The sequence below is a fragment of the Myotis myotis genome, unplaced genomic scaffold (assembly GCF_014108235.1).
Source record: "Myotis myotis isolate mMyoMyo1 unplaced genomic scaffold, mMyoMyo1.p scaffold_m19_p_15, whole genome shotgun sequence".
In the NCBI taxonomy this organism is placed as follows: Eukaryota; Metazoa; Chordata; class Mammalia; order Chiroptera; family Vespertilionidae; genus Myotis; species Myotis myotis.
Genome location: NW_023416319.1, coordinates 5,744,902 through 5,764,850, shown reverse-complemented (window position 1 = coordinate 5,764,850; position 19,949 = coordinate 5,744,902). Strand labels below are relative to the sequence as shown.

The following is a 19,949-nucleotide window of genomic DNA, read 5'->3' as shown; positions in this document are numbered from 1 at the left end:
ATTATTTAAAAAAAAGAAGCCAGGCCATGAAAAGTGACTGGGACTCGCTTTTTTTTTTAACATCATCTAATACTGAATGCAGACAAGCTCTGTCCTTAATAAACTTACCAATTTTGAGGATAGTAGGTATTCAATAAATATTTGATCACTAAATTTAGAAAATACTACCAAGAAACTGTAATTTTTATTTTTTAATTTTAGAAGTTAAACTTTAAAAAACTAAGAAGGGTATATTACCCTCCGGAAGAATATGTCACCTACCACTTTCTGGCACTGCCCCAAAGGACTCCATCTGGCGTCCGAGGAGGTGCGTCTGGCCCAGGGTGCCAGGCTTCAGTTTCTCAGAAGACACGTGGGCCCTGGTTAAGTCAGACATGGAGTGCGCCGAGGAGAGGCGCTGAGGACCCAGGAGGAAAGGCTTTTTTGGTTTAGATTTCATCTGTACTTCACCACTTGAAAATTCAGAATTGGCATCCGCCATGTGAGAACTTGGAATGATTGCAGAAGACGTATCAGAAAATGTCCCATCGTTTTTTCTACCTTTCATCTTATCTTTTAATTTTGCAAAAGGAGATCTTGTTTTATCCTTCATTGATAAGTCAAACATACTTGCTGTCATATTGTTCCTCATGAATTGAATATTGACCTTTATCTCACCCCTGTTTTTGGCTCTTTTTCCTTGTTTGGATTCTAATCTAAACCACCTTAAAGAGAAGGAAAAACTGGGTTGTAACATGTAATGAAGACATCAAGCGTGGCTACATACAAATATCTTCTCGGGTAAAGCACATGAAGGTAATCTATGCAACGGAGGAGATTCTGTCCAACAAAGTACTACTGGTTTCACTCATTGTTCAGTTTTTAAAAACTTACCACTATCTCTGGATGTGATGTATACTGAAGAAGTAGGTTTCCAGTAAGTTTGAGGATGTCAGATAAACTTTTCTTTCATGATTTGAAAATCATTCACATAAAAAAATTCTTACCTATGAGAGCTGTTATGTTTCCATCTGGCTAAGTGTTGCTAAAGGCCTAAAAACATTTTTTAAAATTAAAAGACACTCAAGTACTGACTTTGAAAGAATTCATTGATACAAACCATTTGAGGCACTATAAAAATCATAAATGGCCACATTTTTAATAAAGTAATAAACAGTTCCGTCCCCAAATTTCTTCCATAAAAACTATTAAAATAATTTTGTTAATACTGGAGTCTACTACATGTGGTTTATTAATCATGAAAATTGCATATGATGTAATTTCGATGAATATAAAACGGATCACAGCCTGTTCCTGAGTAAAAAATGCAAAATGAATAAAATGCAGGAAGTGACAAATAGTAATAAATCTTATAAAGAGTTTCTGAAGAAAATAGAAAGCTTAAATGCTTCCTGTTAGAATCTTTGTTTCATTTACTATTGCTACTGTGACAATACTGAATAAAAATTATTTTATTGGAGCCAAATCTTATGCTATTAGTCACTTCGCCGTGTGACATTGCCCACTGTTAAAATGTATCAGAAACAAAGTTTATTTTGCTTTTGTTCAATAGTAGTTTTACCCATGAGAAAGTCTCCAGTTGTCAGTGTCACAGTGATCATTCTATAGGGCAAACAGCCAAAAAACTGCAAAATCCAGTCTAGAAAAGTTTCTACAATGTTTTCACATTACTTAACAATGGAGCACAATATCCATTCCTGCAGACGGGTTATTATTTAAACACAGCTCTAATCAAGTGTAACAAATTTTCTTAGCTACAAAGGCGCTCTGGTCTAATTTTACATTAGTGCTTTCTCTCACTGTTACTAACAGGATATGCCAGAAGAAGGTATATTTACTGTACAGCACGTGGAAGACTGGTCTTTCCAGGCAGGAGAGAAAGCTGGCACAGAACCTACATCCCAGCTACACTTTAGCAAGTAACATGCAAGAGAAATATTTTCTTAATTAACTTGAAGCAATTCAGCCAATTAAGATCTAGCTGCACCCAAACAGGCAACTTTTAAAATAAAAGAATATTTCATAATAGAAAGCACCAACCGGATACCCTAAACTGAGAAAAATCCTTTATCTGAGGCAAATGGCAAAATCTGAAGATGTAGAGGCTAGAACTGACAGCAATAAGCTCTGTGGAATACAGAACCTTGAACACAAACTTGGGCACTCGTAAAGTCTGGAAATGAGAAAAGGTTAGATACCCAGTTACTAACTTAGAATTTGGAAAACAGAATCATTTTCAATGGGGGAGAAACACTTCTGATGAATGACACTGCAGAAATACTCAGTAACATCTCAGACTTTACAGAAAATAGGTGAGTACACTTTGTTAGAAATATACCAAAAACAAAACAAAAACAAACCAAGCATGTAGGATTTCCACATGTGTAACAAGTCAAAGCAAACTGAGAAACAAGTGAAACAATAACCCAATACATGAAAGGGGGTAAAGGTAATCAAAACTCATAGAATTTTACAAATAAGACAAATAAATCTTCTACTTTAATATCCTTATTTCAGAGATGAGGAAAATGAGGCACAGAGAATGTAAGTAACTTCCAATGCCAAGTTAAAGTCAATAAAGAAAATATCCAAGGCTGATGAATAACATCTGCATGAAAACAGAAGTTCTTCCATATTTGATGAACCATGTATGTTAATAAGATTAAATGCACAGCTGGCCATATGTTATGGGCACTCTATTTAATCAGGAGATTGACAGCCAAAGAAGGCAAGGCATCCTACACCCGAGTGTAAGCTTCATGAAGGCAGCTCAGCTCACCTTGCACTACATAAATGTCAACTGAATTATTTCTAGAACGGTATTTTAAAACAACCAAGCTATAATACACTGTGTGTGCATATGTGTGGGTTCTGCATTGTTTTGCTTTTTTGTAGGGAACACTAAAGACTTACATGAGCTTTAAAGAATAAAGCAAGTCAGTGCTTGAATACAATCTGTAAATACAGTATTCCCCGGCCTCCTCCTATCCCCTCCACAAAATACTGCTAAGAACTTTAAATATACTAATTTAAAATAGAGGCATGACAAATAACTTTAGGTGCTTTGTTTTGAAAGGGAAGTCTTAATGAGACCTTCAAAAATCGCCCCAGAGATAAAACTTGTTTTCCCAGGCTTCAAACAGATAAAATGAAGACATAGCATTCGGGGCTTAGTGGATTAATGGCTGATTTTTTTCACCTCTTGAGTGCTGGATTTAAACTGTATATGGCCTCTGTTCAATTTTTAGCGGGCACAGGTCCACGTTCAAAAACCACCACACATGTGGGAACTATTCCCAAGCAATTGGTGCTGTGTGGTCAGAAATGGGACAGGATTGGCAGTAAGGGTGCCAGAGGCCAGGGCGCAGGTGCACTGCGGAGACACACTCAAAAGTCCTAAAATCGTCATATGTCTGAGTCATACCTAACTCTGGGCACTCTGATTGTTATTACTTTCACGAGCATTAAAAAAAAAAAAAAAAAAAAATCAACATCACCCACTTCTGTACTTCTGTCGTAAAAAAAAAAAAAATCAATAGATATTACATAACAGCAGGAACAATTTTACCATTCTATTATTAAACATTGTATTATTTCCTTAAATCTTGTGCCAGAACCAACCCAGACACCCATGAAAGGGGGAGGTACAGTTCTTTTTCCATGCTCCGCTCAAAGTGTACAGGCACAGGCCCCTTCCCCCAACCCTCCTTAAAAAAAAAAAAGGTTTTTAACTTCAAGGTATAAAAATAAGTAAAATTATAGTTTTAGCTATTACACTTCTTTGCCTATCATGACACAACTGGAAGACAAGCTATAAATACTTGTCTTCAGTGTCAAGAGTAAAAAGTGTCACACCCAGCAGTTTAATGGGTCTTCTAACTCAGCTGGTAACCTTCATCATTCATACCAGTTTTCTAAAAAGCACTTGGGAATACGCTGACAAGGTTCAGCAATGTGCAGAATATTAAAGATCTTTCTTGCAATACACCAGTGACTCAAGTCTGTCTCTTACTGTGCCACATGCACAGCTGTGCTGCAAAAGGAAACTATTAAATATATTAAAAATCTAGAAATATTACCAATAAAGATACCTCATCTAATATGTAGTCCCTATTTATCCACAAAGAAAGAAAATGTTAGGGATTTAATAACATGAAAATCACATCGAATGCAATAACATCGCAAGCCTTGTTGATAACATTTTAAAGCATTTCCCCCAAAAAAGTTCTAACCAATTTTATATAGTAGCCAATTGAGAATTTCTATAGGGAGACTACAATATGACTGTTTACAGCAAAATGTTTTATAGTTGTGATGTTGCCAAAAATAAGGAGTAAAACAAGGAGAAACTTTAAAAGCTTGTTTCATCCTCTGCAACTCTGGGTTCACAGTTGGGCCTGCTTTCACTTGGCAAATTTACATTTGAGGAAGGCCTGTAAGACATCATTCATCGCAGTAGAAGTACTATCAATGCAGCATAAAATCTGAAGTTACAATATACTGACAAGTTTACAATCAAAACACTTTGAATATTACATAGTGTCATCCAAAATTGGTAATTTGAAACAAACTATTTAATAATTATCCATTTTCAATTTAAATTTGATAAATCCCTCAGAGGAAACGAAATGCCACTTTGTAGGTATCAACCAGTTTTATTAAAATCATTGATATATACTCAACCTTATACTTTTAAATACCCTTTCTCTCACAATGTTTTCATATCCTTAACTAATCTAAATATTTACCTTTGTCTTACATGCCTAGTATTTCTTATCTCTCCACCCTTTTACCCTGTGCATTAAATCTTAGGTCAAGATCTGATGGAAAACTTTTTTAAATAAAAATAAAAATTCCAATCAAGAAAAGCTTGCAGGAAGAAACGCATAGGCAAAAACAAGAGTTGGTTGCTTTATAAAAGAAATTAATGTAAGTGTCAAGAAAGTTACCATTATGAAAAAGTTTCTAAAAGCGTCAATTTCAGTTATCACTGAAATAAACAGCAAGGCTATTTTGTGAAATTTCAATTCCTCTCATAAATTCAACCTATATTGATCTCTCATTAATTCCATCAATTATAATGTTCTCTCAGAACAGAAAAGTTATGTTTGAGGAAGGGGTAAAAATACCTATCTCTGAAAACATACTATTTTTCAATGTAAGACATAACATCCCAGTGTTAACTTACATTATGGCTTTTTAAATTAGGATATATTTAGCCTTAGCTCAAAAGCCACATTTTCATGGAAGGTGTCATTACATCATTTCATCACAAGAATTTAATCATTGTCCCCAATATGACATTTAATATGATCTAAACACACTGGTTTTGCATAACTAATTCTGAAGTAATACAGCAGCTCCCATATTTGGAAATTCAAAGGAAAATGTTAGTGTGTTCAAGTTGAGGATGTTTTTTCTCTTTGATCGGCTTTAGGCACCACTAAGATGTTCTTACTATAAAAAAAAAAAACACAAAACGGTTGCGCTCAAATAAAGGCCACTGTGATTATAATGTTGAAATGACATACTGAGTTCTAAATTTGATCATTTATCTTTTAGCAGCTTCAGAGTTCGACACAGATATATGACATTATATTGGCAGGTTTAGTTCTCTGCTATTCCATCTCCTGGAAGCGTGTAATGTTGAAAGACAACAATTTACCCACGTGTTGTGTTAGCTGGTCAACACTGGGATCCAGTCTTCTTATACTTACAATCCAGTGCAACACACTCAATCATTTAAGATGAACACTTCGCACAAATGAGAGTAAAGGGACCACCTGAAGACACCATTTAAAAACTGTTTCTATTTTTACTTCCAAGTCATGCCACTACGGTGCTTGAAACTGGGTCATACAGTCCTAAAACCAATGCCCCAGATTGCACCAATAATTTCCAAGAACAGAAAATCCGTAAGGAAGACATAGCGAAGCTCCCCCAAATTCCAAATAAATGACACAACTTACTCTGTTTTCCTTCTTTGTTTGTCCTCAAAGATGTCATTGAGGTTGATTGCCACCTGCCCTAAAAACTTATCCAGCCCCACCAGGGACCTGTGCATCACCGTGAGGACCAGAATGTACTTGTCGGGGCTCCCCTGCACCAGCAAGCCGGGGAGCTCGAAGGAGGCCTCTTCCTTCCAGACGGGCTGCAGGCTTTTCTCGGCTACGGAGGTGGAGTACTTCTCCTTGCCCAGCTGAATGATCGTGTACGTGTCATTGGTGCCACTTTTGCCTTTCGGCCTCAGGTCTCGGGCCTGCAGCACCGTGACCTGCACGTGGGTCGGGAACCACTTCTGGGCTTGCTCGGACAGCATCCTGCCGCCCGTCCCCGGCACCCAGGTCCCCAGCGCAGGCGGCGCCCCTCCCGGGGGGGGGAGCGGGTCCCAATCACCGCATCCTCAGGGCACCGAACGGGCCTGGGCCAGCTTCCCGGGGGCTGATGTCAGCGGGCCTCCCTCCCCGGGGCAGCCCGGGGGCGGGGGCGCGGCCGCTCTCGGGGTCCCCTGTCCTCACAGACACAGGGGCCCACCATCACCTGGCCTCGCCGACCGGCCCCGCGCTCGCGGCCGCACCTTCACGCCCCGCCGGCCCCAGGGACGAGCCCTCGGCGGCGGCGGCGGCGGGCGGCGCCCGGGCCTGCGGGCAGGTGAGGCCTGGCCGCCGGGGCGCGGGCGGAGGGCTGCGGAGGTGGGAGGGCGCCCCCGCCCCGCACACGAGAGCTCGCCCGCCCCGATCCGCAGCCCCTGGCCCCCGCCCGCCTCCTCGGGTCAGGCCGCCCGCGCTCCCTCCGCGCCTCCCGCCCGCCCCGGGCTGGCCCGCGGGCCCGCCGGGCTCCTCCTCCGACCCCGGTAATACGAACCGCCCGCGGCCCGCGCGGCCTCGCTCCCTCTCGCCAGCCGCTCCCTCCGCCTCCCCGCGCTCGGCTCCTCCTCCCGGGCGGGGCGAGGCGGGGCGGGCCGCCGGCGGGTGGAGCGGGGCCTGGGGCAGGGATGCGGCCGCCCGGGCGCCGGCGGGGCGCGGGCTGCGGGGCGGCGGGCACCGGGCTCGGCCTGGCCTGGCGGGGCCGGCGGCTCCTGGCAGCGGACGGGCGGCGGCGGTGGTGGCGGCGGCACTTCCGGGTTGCCTTTCTCCACGCTGCGCTCGGAAACGCGACGGGGCGGGGCCGAGGGGTCGTGGGTCAGCGCCTCCCTGGTTGCCATGGCGACCGAGGGCGCCTGAAGCCAGCTCCCTGCCTGGGCTGGATGCTCCGTGGTGGGGTTCCCCCGCTGCCTGGCACCGCGCTGGGCTCTGGGGACGTGGGGGCCGACCCCGGCCGGCGGGGGCCGCTCGTGAGAGCCCGGCCACATCTAGGGAGACCCCGCGTCCATCTCTGGAAGCTGTCTTTGCTGTATCCTGGATACCTTGTGCCTGGCACAGAGCTGGCCTCCATAAGCAGGGATGGAATGAATCAATCAATCCCCTTCGTTGACTGAAAACACAGTTTTCTCGACCCTTTATCCCCTCTTCTTTTTTTGAGAAACAGAAAAGGCTGTTAATTGCCTGGAATGATCCCCCCCCCCCCCCCAACACACACTCACATAAGGAAAGGGAGAGAGGGAAGCAGATGGATCCCAAAACTAACACAGGGATTAATAAAGATAACGGCGGCTTTGGGCTGGAGTCCTCAGACCTGTTTCCGGCCACCACCTGTCTGTGTCATCTGTCTTGGTCCAGTCACTTTCCCTCCCCGAGCCTCCGTTTCTTTATGGGTAAGAAAACTCCTGTCTAAGACTCCATTGCGACTCTGTGGACTCAAAGTCAACAGGACCCCTTGGGACACTGGAAGTCTGGTAGACTATGCGGTTTCTGAACTCAAGCTCAGAGACCATTCTGGTCACATACCATCAACTGAGAAAAGCCAACAGCCTCCTTCACCAAAGCACAGACAACTGCCTTAGCTGCTCCTGAGGGCAAGGCCTGGTGCGCCCCCCACCCCTGCTGGAATGAAAATGGGGATATGTCAACAAGGTGCTTTTTCCCACACCAGCCTGATCTGTGGGTAATGGCTGATGAGTCAGGAGCCTTGCTTGATGTCTTAGCTCTGCCAGAAAGTCAGGATACAGCTCGTGGTGACCACTACGCTTCCTGAGGCAAGAAATTTAGATTTAGACAAAACAGCTAGTGCAGAATTGGGAGGAATATTCTGAGATAATGTATGTTTCCTAGCATAGTATGGCACATAATTCTAAATCTCCCTTTGCCCCCCTATTTCTCAATTACAACTTTTTTATACTACCTTTATTGTTTTTTAAAAATATACATTTTATTGATTTTTTACAGAGAGGAAGGGAGAGGGATAGAGAGTTAGAAACATCAATCAGCTGACTCCTGCACACCCCCTACTGGGGATGTGCCAGCAACCAAGGTACATGCCCTTGACTGGTATCCAAACTGAGACCCTTCAGTCCACAGGTCCTTGCTCTACCCACTGAGCCAAACCGGTTAGGGCTACCTTTATTGTTTTTATTTCCATTCATGTCTTATTTTCCCAAGGAAATTCTAAGTCCTTTGGGTTGCCTTGTGTACCCAGGATCATCACTTCACAGAGCTAGCAAGCAATAGGCACTCAGTTTGTTGAAGGACAATGCTTTTTCTTTCTTTGACTAATTTTGAGAGTAAAACAATGTGATAGATGTACATACAACTTTTCAACTTAAAATGGCCATAAAAATATCAGGTATTGTGCTTATTATCTTCAGGCACCATTTAAAAGTTTTTATTTAAGGAAGACATTTATGTTCTCCATGGTTTTTTTTTTTTTTATTTTTAGTATCATCATATCTACAGATTACTAGCTGCAGTACTTAAAGCTCTAAAAGCCAAGGGTCTTTTCATTAAATATTTTTTGAATGAAGGTATGTGAGGGTCCAGTGTACTATGTGTGACAGAAAAGCAACCAGATAGTTTAAAAACCTTGGGGGGATAAGCGGGGGTCATATTTACATTATTTAAATCTTAAAGTCAACTCCTAGTCCTTGACTTTAAAGGAAAACAACACAGACCTCAAAGACCACCCAGATTCCAGCATATTCTTTCAGGGACCCACTGGTGTTTATAAATTTCCTTTCGCTGTTGGAAATTTTAGTGCTGTTTACACACAGTGGCTGGTGTGAGTCCTGCATGAAGTAGGCACTTCAAAAAGGTACAATGGATTAATTTTACTACCAAGATCTTCCAGAAGCCAAACTTGGATAACCCTGAGCTAGACACCATCAAGAATGGAAAGACCTGGTTTTAGGCCATTCTAATAAAAGTTTACCATAAAAATGTACAGAGAGAGGCAGAATTTTCCATCATCAAGAGACAGTATCTGAAAAGGCCATGTATGGCAAACAGAACAAAATCATCGTATCGTGAGTACAGCATCTGGATCCCAGAGTGGGCAGTTGTCAATTTTAATGAAAAGTCTTCTTTAGGAATTTTTAATTTTTAGGGCGTGCATTGGAATAGTCAAGTGGTGGAATTTCAACCAGGATCCCCAGAGAGAAATCTTTTGATACTTGAAACCTACAAAAACACAATAAGCATCATGAAAACAAATTTAGTTAAGTGGGGAATTTTTATCAATTGCATTTTACAAGTCTTCATGTCTCTATGAAAGGTTGTAATTAAATAAACAATCGGCAATTAGTTATAATAGAGGATGTGTGCTTCTAAAGAGCTCACATTGTTTGGTAAGCTTGATTAATGATTATAAACCTGTTTACAAGTATCGTTTCACTCATCTCTGAAATGTAGCCATCTCTGGGGTGGAAGTTGGCAGCGCTGGTTCACAGCAACACCATAACATGCTGCACCGCAATTTAGGGAATCCTCTAAAGGCAAGAGCTGACCAACTGGAATTATGTCTCTTCCTGTAACACCTACATTTCTCCTCAGTTTTCCTAAAACCTGGCCAGAGCCAAAATTGTTTAGTGTTACTCTCTGGCAAGATCGGGAGTTATGAATTAATGTTTGCAAGCCAGAAAAAGAAAATAGTATATTTTGGCCCTAGGGAAGCAAATCAACAACAGCAAAAGAGCTAAATACAATTCAGGATTGTATTGTAAAAGGGAAGTGATTTCCTATAAGAAAGTGGGTTGTTGTTTTTTTTAATTATTTGTATTAAGAAAGTAAAAACAGGTCAGTTGAGTCCAATATATCCTTGGCTCAGAGTGAAAATCATGGCAGCTACATAAGATCTGGAATCAAACATTTGGTGACTAATCAGTGTTTTCTAACTCCCATGTCCCACTCTAATTTTAAGCATGTTATCACTATTTTAAACATCTACACTAATAAAAGAGAAACATGCAACTTGGTGTCACTCCGCTATGCCCACCAGCCAATCAGGATGAGTATACAAATTAACCCAACAAAAATGGCAGTTAATTTGCATATGCAGGCACAGAGCGAAGACTGAAGATGACTGAAGACTGAAGAGGCTTGGCTTCTCCACTGAGGCCAGAGCGAAGGCCTGGGTCCCGGGTGCCAGAGAAAAACCGGTGCCGGCAGCCAGGGGAAGGAAGGCCTATTGCACAAATCTCTTCGTGCAACGGGCCTCTAGTTATTAAATAATAGCTAACATTTGCTGATTGCTCCCCTCATGCTAATTTCTTTAATATCATAATTTCATGCAATTTGAAAGAGAGGAAGCTGAAGCCAACACAAACATTACCATCGTATTTTTCCTGGCCCCTCACAAAGAATGAAGGAAGGCTGTGAGGCCGACTCTCCTCCTTCCGGATTGCTCCCATCCGGATGAGGTAGGAAACCTGGAAGCCAAATCCTTCTATCCGTTGAACAACTCTTGTACTTCAGTTGGCTTTAAGCATGATCATCGCAGCCTCTGTGAAAGCACAGAGACATGCAAATGACAATTGATCTAGTTTGCAACTCATGGTACACTCACAGAAGCAACAACCTGAACGGGGGCTCAACATCCATAAACTACACACTGAACGAATGACATGTATTTCAATGTATACATTGCAAAGAAATGCCACCTTTGACATCACTGGATTCTCCGTAGGCTGTCACTTGTGGAAAACGTTCAGCTTCCGTTCAGGATACCAAGGCTCCCACACCACCTGAAGCTACCAAGGACACTTAGGAGACATTTGCTGTAGAGTCTAGCACAATAGATGAAAAAGCATTTTGTAGGTTTTACACATGTGAAATTTTATCCTGGTTTTTAAGCTTGTATCTATTGAATGTGTATCTCTTAGCATTCACACCTTTTCCTCTAGGCTCAATGTTTGCTTGAAACGGTGAGCTAAGCGGATTTAAAAGCAAGAAAATTCTAGTTGACCACCATTCAAACTTTGTCAAATGCAACTAAACTTGATAAGATAATGAACATGCAAAGGATAAATAGGAACTTGATAGCTAAGTAGATAAACACGTGATGGGTCGAAACTGACTGACTATGCAGAACAGACAATATACTGTATGAAGCGAGAGATGATTTTTCGGGGGGGGGGGCGGGGAGGCAGGAGGAGGTTGAAAAGAGTAAAGGAGGTCAAATATTTGGTGATGGAAAGAAACCGGACTTTGGGTGGGGAGCACACAATGGGACATACAGATACCTTGTTTCCCAGGAGGCACCTTCAAAGTGAGCAAGATCCTACAGCTCCCGGTGCCATGTGCCGTGCTGGCTTGGAGCAGCGACAGAAGCGGCGACTAGCAGGTCAGGGGACTCCAGGCAGAGACGGTCTGAGGCAAGTCCCTGAGCCTCCTGTCAGCAGAGAGGCACCAGAAAAACCTCTGAGAATTTCACCTGCCCCCGAAAGGTGTGCAAATGACTAAGAAACCGCTGGAGAGACAAAAGCGATCTGCTATGTCAGGACTGCGAAGATTTGTTTTGCATGCATGCATCAAGGACCAGGGACCAACCAGGCCGTGGTTCAAATTTCAGGGTCAAGCTTCCTTTAGCAACAAAATGCACTCTACTTCTCAGCTGAAGTGAAATAAAGGGTTCAAAATTCACTAACTGTAAGCTCTGTTGTGTGACAGAAGCACATATTCCTCCAAGTATTTCTTTCTACAGCCTATTCATGTCTGTGGATGTTTTTCTTTCAGTGGTTGGACTAATAATGGCTGCAAATTATAATTGCTAATATTCTCTAGAGGAGAAGGCTTTTAAATCACCTTCCAGCATTAATACCTATTAAAAAAAAAACACACAAAACACTAAGTTGCATTTGGAATTTCCTGGATTCTTCTGTTTGTCATGCAAATATTCAGCTCTGCTCTTTTTATGATAATATGAAATAAAGTAGTTTCTCATAGTAACATTGTAAATCATTTGCTTTCTATTACATGCAGCTGGTCTTGTGACTGTAATGATTTTCTGTGAGTGCATATTGCAGAACACATAAGATGCAATGCGATAGTCCTTTATTCAGAACTTGTATGCAATTCTTGTTTGCCCAGAAATAATGAGACAATTTGGAGATACACTTATTTATTGTAATGCATTTCTTTTTAATAGGTATCTACATTTGGGGGGAATCTAAATTTCTAAAAATGATATGCCATCTCTTTTGGTTATACGGACTCGAGTTTTCATTGCACTGAAAATTCAGAATCAAAATCAGAAACAGCTGAGGTAGTTACTTGGGTGCCTTCCTCCAGCCTTATTCAAAAGACTATAGGATGAACGGTAAGAATTAAGTAAACCACAAATTATTTTGGAGTGTCTGGTTTATATTATAAATAAATTTTTCACTGCTGGTTGTTTTTTCAAAAATATTGCCTGTATTTTTTGATATTCATTCCTATGATCTAATGTAAACGATGTCCTACCAGTTTAATGTATTATTTATTCATAATTACATTTTTTATTACACTCATATGCTATAAATATTTCTCACTCTGCTCTTTTGGGTCTCCTCCAAAGAGCAATAGTCTCCAAAACATGTCTGGAAAATGTTATTGCGAGAACTATCTATCCCCTCTTCGGCTTGGCACATAACGGATTTCGCACCTTGGATGGAGCCTAACCAGATCAGCAATGAAGCATCTATTGGTAAGACACCAGCTTAAAGATTAGTTATTAAGAAGCAACAACAAAATGTCAAGACGGAGTGTCACTCTGGTGTCAAATTTTTCTCCCTTACCGGTCTGGACAAGAATTTTAAAATTCTTGATGTTAAATTTGCATGAGTTTGTAGTTTGATGACATCAAAGTGGATTCATTTTTGGTTTCAAAGTATAAATGTTTGTAAACCTTTTTTTATACATACTTCAAAATGGTAAATTTATCCAATATTTACTATTTCATTTTTATTTGCAAAGGGAGCATCACCAACATGATGCATTGCATATAATAGGGGGAAAAGGAGATTACTAGTCTATGGGCCACATGTTTTATTTATTTTTTAAATATAGTTTTATTGATTTTAGAGAGAGGGAGAGAAGCGTCAATAAGGAGGGAGAATCATTGTTCAGCTGCCTCCTGCTCACCCCCAACTGGGAATCGAGCCTGCAACCTGGGCATGTGCCCTCACCTGGAATTGAACCCTGATCTCCTGGCTCATGGGTCTATATTTGATTTCAGAGAAGAAGGGAGGAGAGAGAGATAGAAACATCAATGATGAGAGAGAATCATGGATTGGCTGTCTCCTGCATGCCCCACACTGGTGATCGAGCTGGCAACCTGGGCATGTGCCCTGACCAGGAATCAAACCGTACCTTCTGGCTCATAGGTTAACGCTCAACCACTGAGCCACACCAATGGGCAGGCCACATATTGTAGAAGTATGTTTAATTCTCACTGTCCTGCTCTATTCTCATTTTTCTCAGCGGTCCCTGTGGCTCTGTATGAAGGAGCATAAAGTTTTTAAAAGGAGGCAGAACAGGGCAACTCTGCACCAAGGAAGGTTCTGGAGGCAGGCACTGATGGAGAGGGTTATCCTCTATGAGTGGGACATCAGTGGAGGCCGGCATGATGCCGACTATGCCAAGAGAAAGCCATGAGCACCCTCCACACGGGGGACACCATATCGGTGGGCACAGGGACATGTGAAGCCTGCCAGAGCAACTAAGTGGGAAAGAACCTCTCCACACCCCTGACTAGTAACAACCATGTTACATCTTAAAGGAAGTGGGGACAGTTCCTACCACACGGCCCCTCCCACCCCTGCCTCACCTCCACGTAAAGAGAAGGCCAACCTACCTCCCAATCCCAAGTCCCTTGGGCCCTATGTCTGGGGTGAAGTAAGGCTGGGTGGGGCTCTGAAGATGTGAACTGAACTGTAAGCCGGTCCAAGGAGGTTTGTGTTTTAATTCCAGGGTGACCAGAATGTTAGGAAACATGCTGGAGCTATTCTAACAGGACATGTCAACTATTAGTGTCTTCAAAAGCCACCAGAAGAGCCTTTTGGTTCTTAGACCTACTGCGTGCGATAAGGGCGACCACCACCTTGACAGTCTCAGTTGGGAAAGGGTGTTAGGGCCTGGGCTGCTGACGCTGAGGGGGTGATGCAAGGCAAGAGTGGCAGTCTTTTGGGTGGCGCTTTGAGCAGCTTGTGACATAACAGCTTTATGTAAGTGCAAAAGCAAGGCTAGGGTCTTGGTGTGAACCTTGCTGAGCAAGTTGCTGGTCTTGGTCAGTAAGCTCCTTAGCCTGATCTTCCAGAACAATCGTTTTCTAGATCAAACAGCCAAGTTCTTTTGCATGATCTCAGTGTTGTCTAACACAGGGACCAGGAAATCGTTTTTGGTCTCAGTGCTGTTTATCTTGGGGACAAGACATTATAAGGGCGCTGTTCTCAAATTAGACAGGCAGATTGTCCCACAACAGTGTTACAGGCACTGTATGTCCACAGTTGGGCAAAACTAAAACCATTTATGTTTACGCCCCACTTCATTGAGATTTTGAAATAAATTAAAGCACACTATATTATTATCCTCGTTTGAAATTGGAAGCCCAAAGCGGTTCAAAACTTGTCCAAGATCACAAATCTAATCATCCGAGGAGTCAAGATTCAGACCTCGCTCTGTGTAAGGACCACCGGGTAAGATATTGGCCGCCTCACTGATGAGCTGGAGTGGTGCTGTCTGACTTTGGAATTTTGCTATTTCCCACTCTACCACACTATTTCCAGGGAAGGTAGAGCTTAGCCATTTTTCTTAGCTGAGTTTCAGTCTATTTTTTCCTTTAGTGATGAAAACAAGACCATGTCCTTGGCATGACACATGTTGGTATTTAATTACATGCTTCTTGCACAGCTCTTTATTTATGTCTTTTCACTTTGATAACATTGAAATAAGCCAAATCTGCTTCTTGCATTTCTTTTGTATCTTCCAGCACTTAGTAGGACCCCAATACCACATTGAACTGAGTTTAAATCTTTGCCATTCCTCCGATAATACTCCACTGCAGAGTTTTAGCTACTATTTAAGACACAACTGTGTCTTACAAAGACACAACTCTGCCAATTATTCGTTGTGACAAGGAGCAAACATTTCCCCAAATTTTCCAGCAAGCGTATCACCCCCGCATACAGATTTTTTTACTGGGAAGCTTTTCTCTGATATTCAAAATCTTAAAAATATATAGATAATTGCATCTCAATTGTATCAGAAATAAAGATAAAGCTACAAAACTACAGAAACATTTGTAAAACAAAGGCCAACTGGCATTTCAGCTGCAAAACATAGGGTGGGCTTTGTTCTCCTATATCAACCAGGGGTGGTTGCTCCAGGCCCCTGCCCTGTGGGACTAAGACAACAACTCAGGGTGTGTGTGTGTGTTGGGGGGGGGGGGGGAGGTGGTTCCCCCTATACACAAAAGTCAAACAAGCAAAAACTAAACTAAATCCCATCTCTTTTATCACAGAGAGTGGAGTGGGGTGGAAAAGGACGGGCAGGGCAGGGCAGGGGACGGGACAGCACTTGTTTTTCTTAGAACATTCTTCCAAAAGGTAGCCTTGCCATACTTACTACCTGCCCCCGCTCACCTCCCCAGATTTCACGCCGACCTTCTATTCTTCAAGGTTGCCACAAATATTTATTTTGTAACTTGATTTTTCACCCGGATCCAAATGTTGGCAATAGGGGACCTTATGCAACGTTCTTTCTCGAAGGCCCCACCTTCCTGACGAAGAGTACTCGCTCTCCATAGATGTTGAATCGTTGGAACACGGAGGAAACAAACCGGAAGTGGCCAGTGGTCACGGAGCGCTTTGGCTCTTAGGGGTTTATTTGGAAGCTCAGAGAAACAGATCCTGCTGTCAGCATTTGATGATGACCATGGACTGCTTTGAGGAGGCAGGGAGATAGTTCACGGTGGTATTGAGGAATGGGTGGGTGCATCTGCCCAGTTAAACACTTCAGCACAAATGGGGGGGGGGGGGGTGTGCATTTGAGAGCCCGTTCTTTCCCCAGTGGAAATCAATTAGCAGAATGAAAGGGAGAAGTAGGTGATTATTTTAGATATAAACGCTTTCATTTGCAGTCACCTAGGTAATGTATGCATTCCCTTTGCCTGGGTTGTTGAAATTGAAGCACTGCTTCGAATTACTTAGCAAACAGCTTTAGTTATCCATTTTACTGAGTGAATGGACTCAATGTCAGATATCCTGGGAATTCGGAAAGTGTCTAGTCGTACATGAGGATGATTTTCAACCTTGACATAGTAGCAGGGACAGGGATGGCTCTTTTTCTGAAAGGTGAAGCAAGGATACCGCCCCCCAACCCCCCACCCTCCAGCCCCCACTGCTGAGATGAAATGACTTCAGCCTTCCCTCTGGCTCCCTCTGATTTCTTCTCTCTTCTTTGGTCTTTAGGCGCCTACACTGACCCTCTACATCCGCTTCAAACTCGTTGTTTTACTGTTTGGAGTTCAGAATGCTTTTGAGCTGTCTAGACAAAACATTTCATTGTGTGATAAGGAAATTTCCACTTGTATGCAAGGACATGTTCAAGTGGTTGCCTACAGGTGTTACTATAGTTTCTTCCTTGTCTATTACCTCCTTTGGAACTTCTCTTTCCAAATTTTATCCTTAAAAATATAAACCAGCCCTACCTGGTTTGGCTCAGTGAATAGAGCGTTGGCCGGCGGACTGAAGGGTCCCGGGTTCTATTCCAGTCAAGGGCACATGCCGGTTTGCAGGCTCCATCCCCAGTAAGGGGCGTACAGGAGGTAGCTGATCGATGATTCTCATCATTGATGTTTCTCTCCCTCTCCCTTCCACTCTGAAATCTATAAAAATATAATTAAAAATGTATATATATATCAAAGTTACTTGTTCTAGCTGAGCTTGGAGTAAGGGCTTTTCATTGCAGCACCCTGCAGGTCACCTGAATGTCACAACCCCTTTTCAGGTGAGATGCCTGGGGTCATCTGAATACAGAAGCTCTGCAGAAAAATCTTTATTTTTTTCTGAAGCATTTGATGACTCGGAAGGAAGGAATACCTACCTGGATTCTGAAGAATGTCACCTACTCCTCAGCTTTTATCTCTGTTTAGTTTTCAGGGAGTTGGCCTCCAGCAAGATAACAATTCTTGCCCTTGTCTTATGACTCAAGCTTCTGGTACCGGGTCCTTGTATTTGGCCTTCTCAGTGCCCGCTCTTTCCTTCCGTCTTCTTGTGTTGACCTTGGTTTACCAACCCCATGAACTGGGGCAGCACCAACCTTTAGGGGAGACCAGCTATACCCCTCAGGCCCTGGGCTGCCTGCTCCTGACACCACCCCCGCCAGCCCAGGCCCAGCTAAGAACACACACTTTCACCTGGTTAGCTTCTTCCCTCAGGGACCCAGAGTTCAGTTCATGTAGGTTAAAGCATTACATTTGTCAATTTGTAAAGGATCAAGTTGTGAAAAGAAGGGCAATCTTGTTCTTGGAGACTTTATTAGCCAGTAAATGCAATATGATACATTTATAGGAGCGAAGACCCAGATTTTCTGAGCTTCACAGAGCCAGAAAGATGTGTTTATTTCATAGAGTTTATGGAATGGCTGTAGCATAGGTACGTTTTTACAAGGCAGTCCAGTGACTTGAGTTATTCATAAAGTAAAAATGGGCCACAAGTACCTACAGGTCTAAGTATAATTTATATACATATTTACCTAATTAAATGCAAACAACCAAAGCCATCTGCTTTTAATTTTTGGTTTAATTTTTCAGCTCTTTCATTGCTTTTTTTTTTTATGTGAAAAGAAGGTGAATTAAATTTCTAAAAAATAAAAATGTTGCTCACAAGCTGGTATCACGGTAGATTGCACCTATGGTGGCAAACAGTCGTATCAATAAAAGTGACATGAGGTCACATTCAAGAGTCCTTCACCGGAACAAAATAAATCAGAATTATATGGCAAACCCTTTACAGCTTGTTATCATTTTGCTAAGAAAACAGAGCTACTGAACCTTTTATATGCAGAAGCTGAACATAGGGAAGAAAGGGTTTTCAGGTGAAGCCAAATTCTGGAGCTGTACTTTGACACAGGTCTTCTATTAATCTTGTTATTGTTGTTATTGCATTCTTGTTCTTCCTCCATTCCATCGTGCTATTTGATGGCCTTTTAAAAAGAGACCTTCTGAGGGGGGAAAGTATACATTTTAAGACTTGTGTGAAGGGCAGTACCAATTATGTAGGAAAGGCAGAGTATAAATAGCAGGGATAGAAAATTGTTGGATGGGTAGGCAGATGGAAGGATAGATAGATAGATAGATAGATAGATATTACAACTTTCCTTTTAATTTTGAATCTCTCCTTTACATTTATCATGTGCCAGGGAATTAGGTGAGTCAGCAAACAGTTTGCAAGGAAGGACAGAAATTTCAGGAGTTGGTTTTAAAAATTTTTAGTATTTATTTATTTTTATTATTATTATTATTTTTGCCCAGCCGTGGTGGCTCAGGAGTTGAGCTTCTAGTTATTGAAATTTTTTGTTCTATTTAGAATGGCAAAGAAGAATATGGTGCCACTGTATTTGTTTCTATTCTTGTGCATTTTCTATGCACATGAGCCAAACAAGTCAAGTTACACAAAACAAAGCATGACAATCTCTCTGACCACCTTCCCACTCCGACGTGCCCCTCAGAGGGGTGGGAGGTGAAGCATTGGTTGTGCATTCTTCAGTTTCCTGTCTATGTGTTTCACACATATCTGTACACATCTACATATATCTGTTGTTTGCATACATAAGATCTCTGTATATTCTTCTTCTTCTTTTTTTCACCCAATATATCATGGAGCTCATTTTAGGCAAGTACACATAAGTCAATTTCTTTTTAATAGCTACACAGAATTTTATAGCATGAATCTATGATAATTCAGGTCTCTGTTATAGTACATTTTTTATTTCCATTGTTTTCCTATTATAAAATTCTACAATGAATATCTCTTTGTATTACTTTTTTAAAAGGGGGAGTATTTTTTTAGGATAGTTTCCCAGAAATGGAATTGCTGGCTCAAATAGTAATCCTTTTAAAATTTTTATAGGTTTTACTAAATTGTCTTCCAAAAGCTTATCTTTTCACTGTATTATGAGTGCCCATTTTCTCACATTCTTGAAAGCCCTTGGGATTACAAATCATTTTTTTTTTGTTTCATCTTTCTAATTGTGTGAGTGAATGTTTATATTTTATTATTGAGTTGATCATGTGTTTACTTAATTATAAGGCTAATTGAACATTTATCTCTTTGTGAATTGCCTATGCATATTTTGGCCATTTTTTAATTTTTTTACTTTTGATTTATTGAAGTTTTTTATTAGCTTTGGATATTAATTCTCTGTCTGTTAAATGTATTGCAAATATTTTCTCCCAGTCCGTTCCTTTTTTAAAAGCCTTATTTATTTCTTAATCCTGTTTGAGCATATAAAATTATTGGTAACACTTAAACATTTCAAGAAATTTGGTAGCTAACATATTTCTTCAGTACCACATTAATTATTAAGTAAATTTTAAATGTA

General features: G+C 41.7%; 1 protein-coding gene across 2 annotated transcripts in view; it reads right to left on the bottom strand.

Moving 5' to 3' along the window:
- RAB11FIP2 (RAB11 family interacting protein 2) overlaps positions 1-6,930 on the bottom strand; it is a 37,943-nt gene extending 31,013 nt beyond the window's left edge. The window contains exons 1-2 of one of the 2 annotated variants that reach the window (XM_036335841.1): positions 5,970-6,930; positions 262-704 (exon numbers count right to left, since the gene is read on the bottom strand). In XM_036335841.1, coding sequence (XP_036191734.1) covers positions 262-704; positions 5,970-6,319 — 793 coding nt within the window. In that variant the 5' untranslated portion in view covers positions 6,320-6,930. The remainder of the gene's footprint in view (positions 1-261; positions 705-5,969) is intronic. The other variant, XM_036335840.1, reaches the window with a different exon arrangement.
- Positions 6,931-19,949: the final 13,019 nt, after the last annotated feature.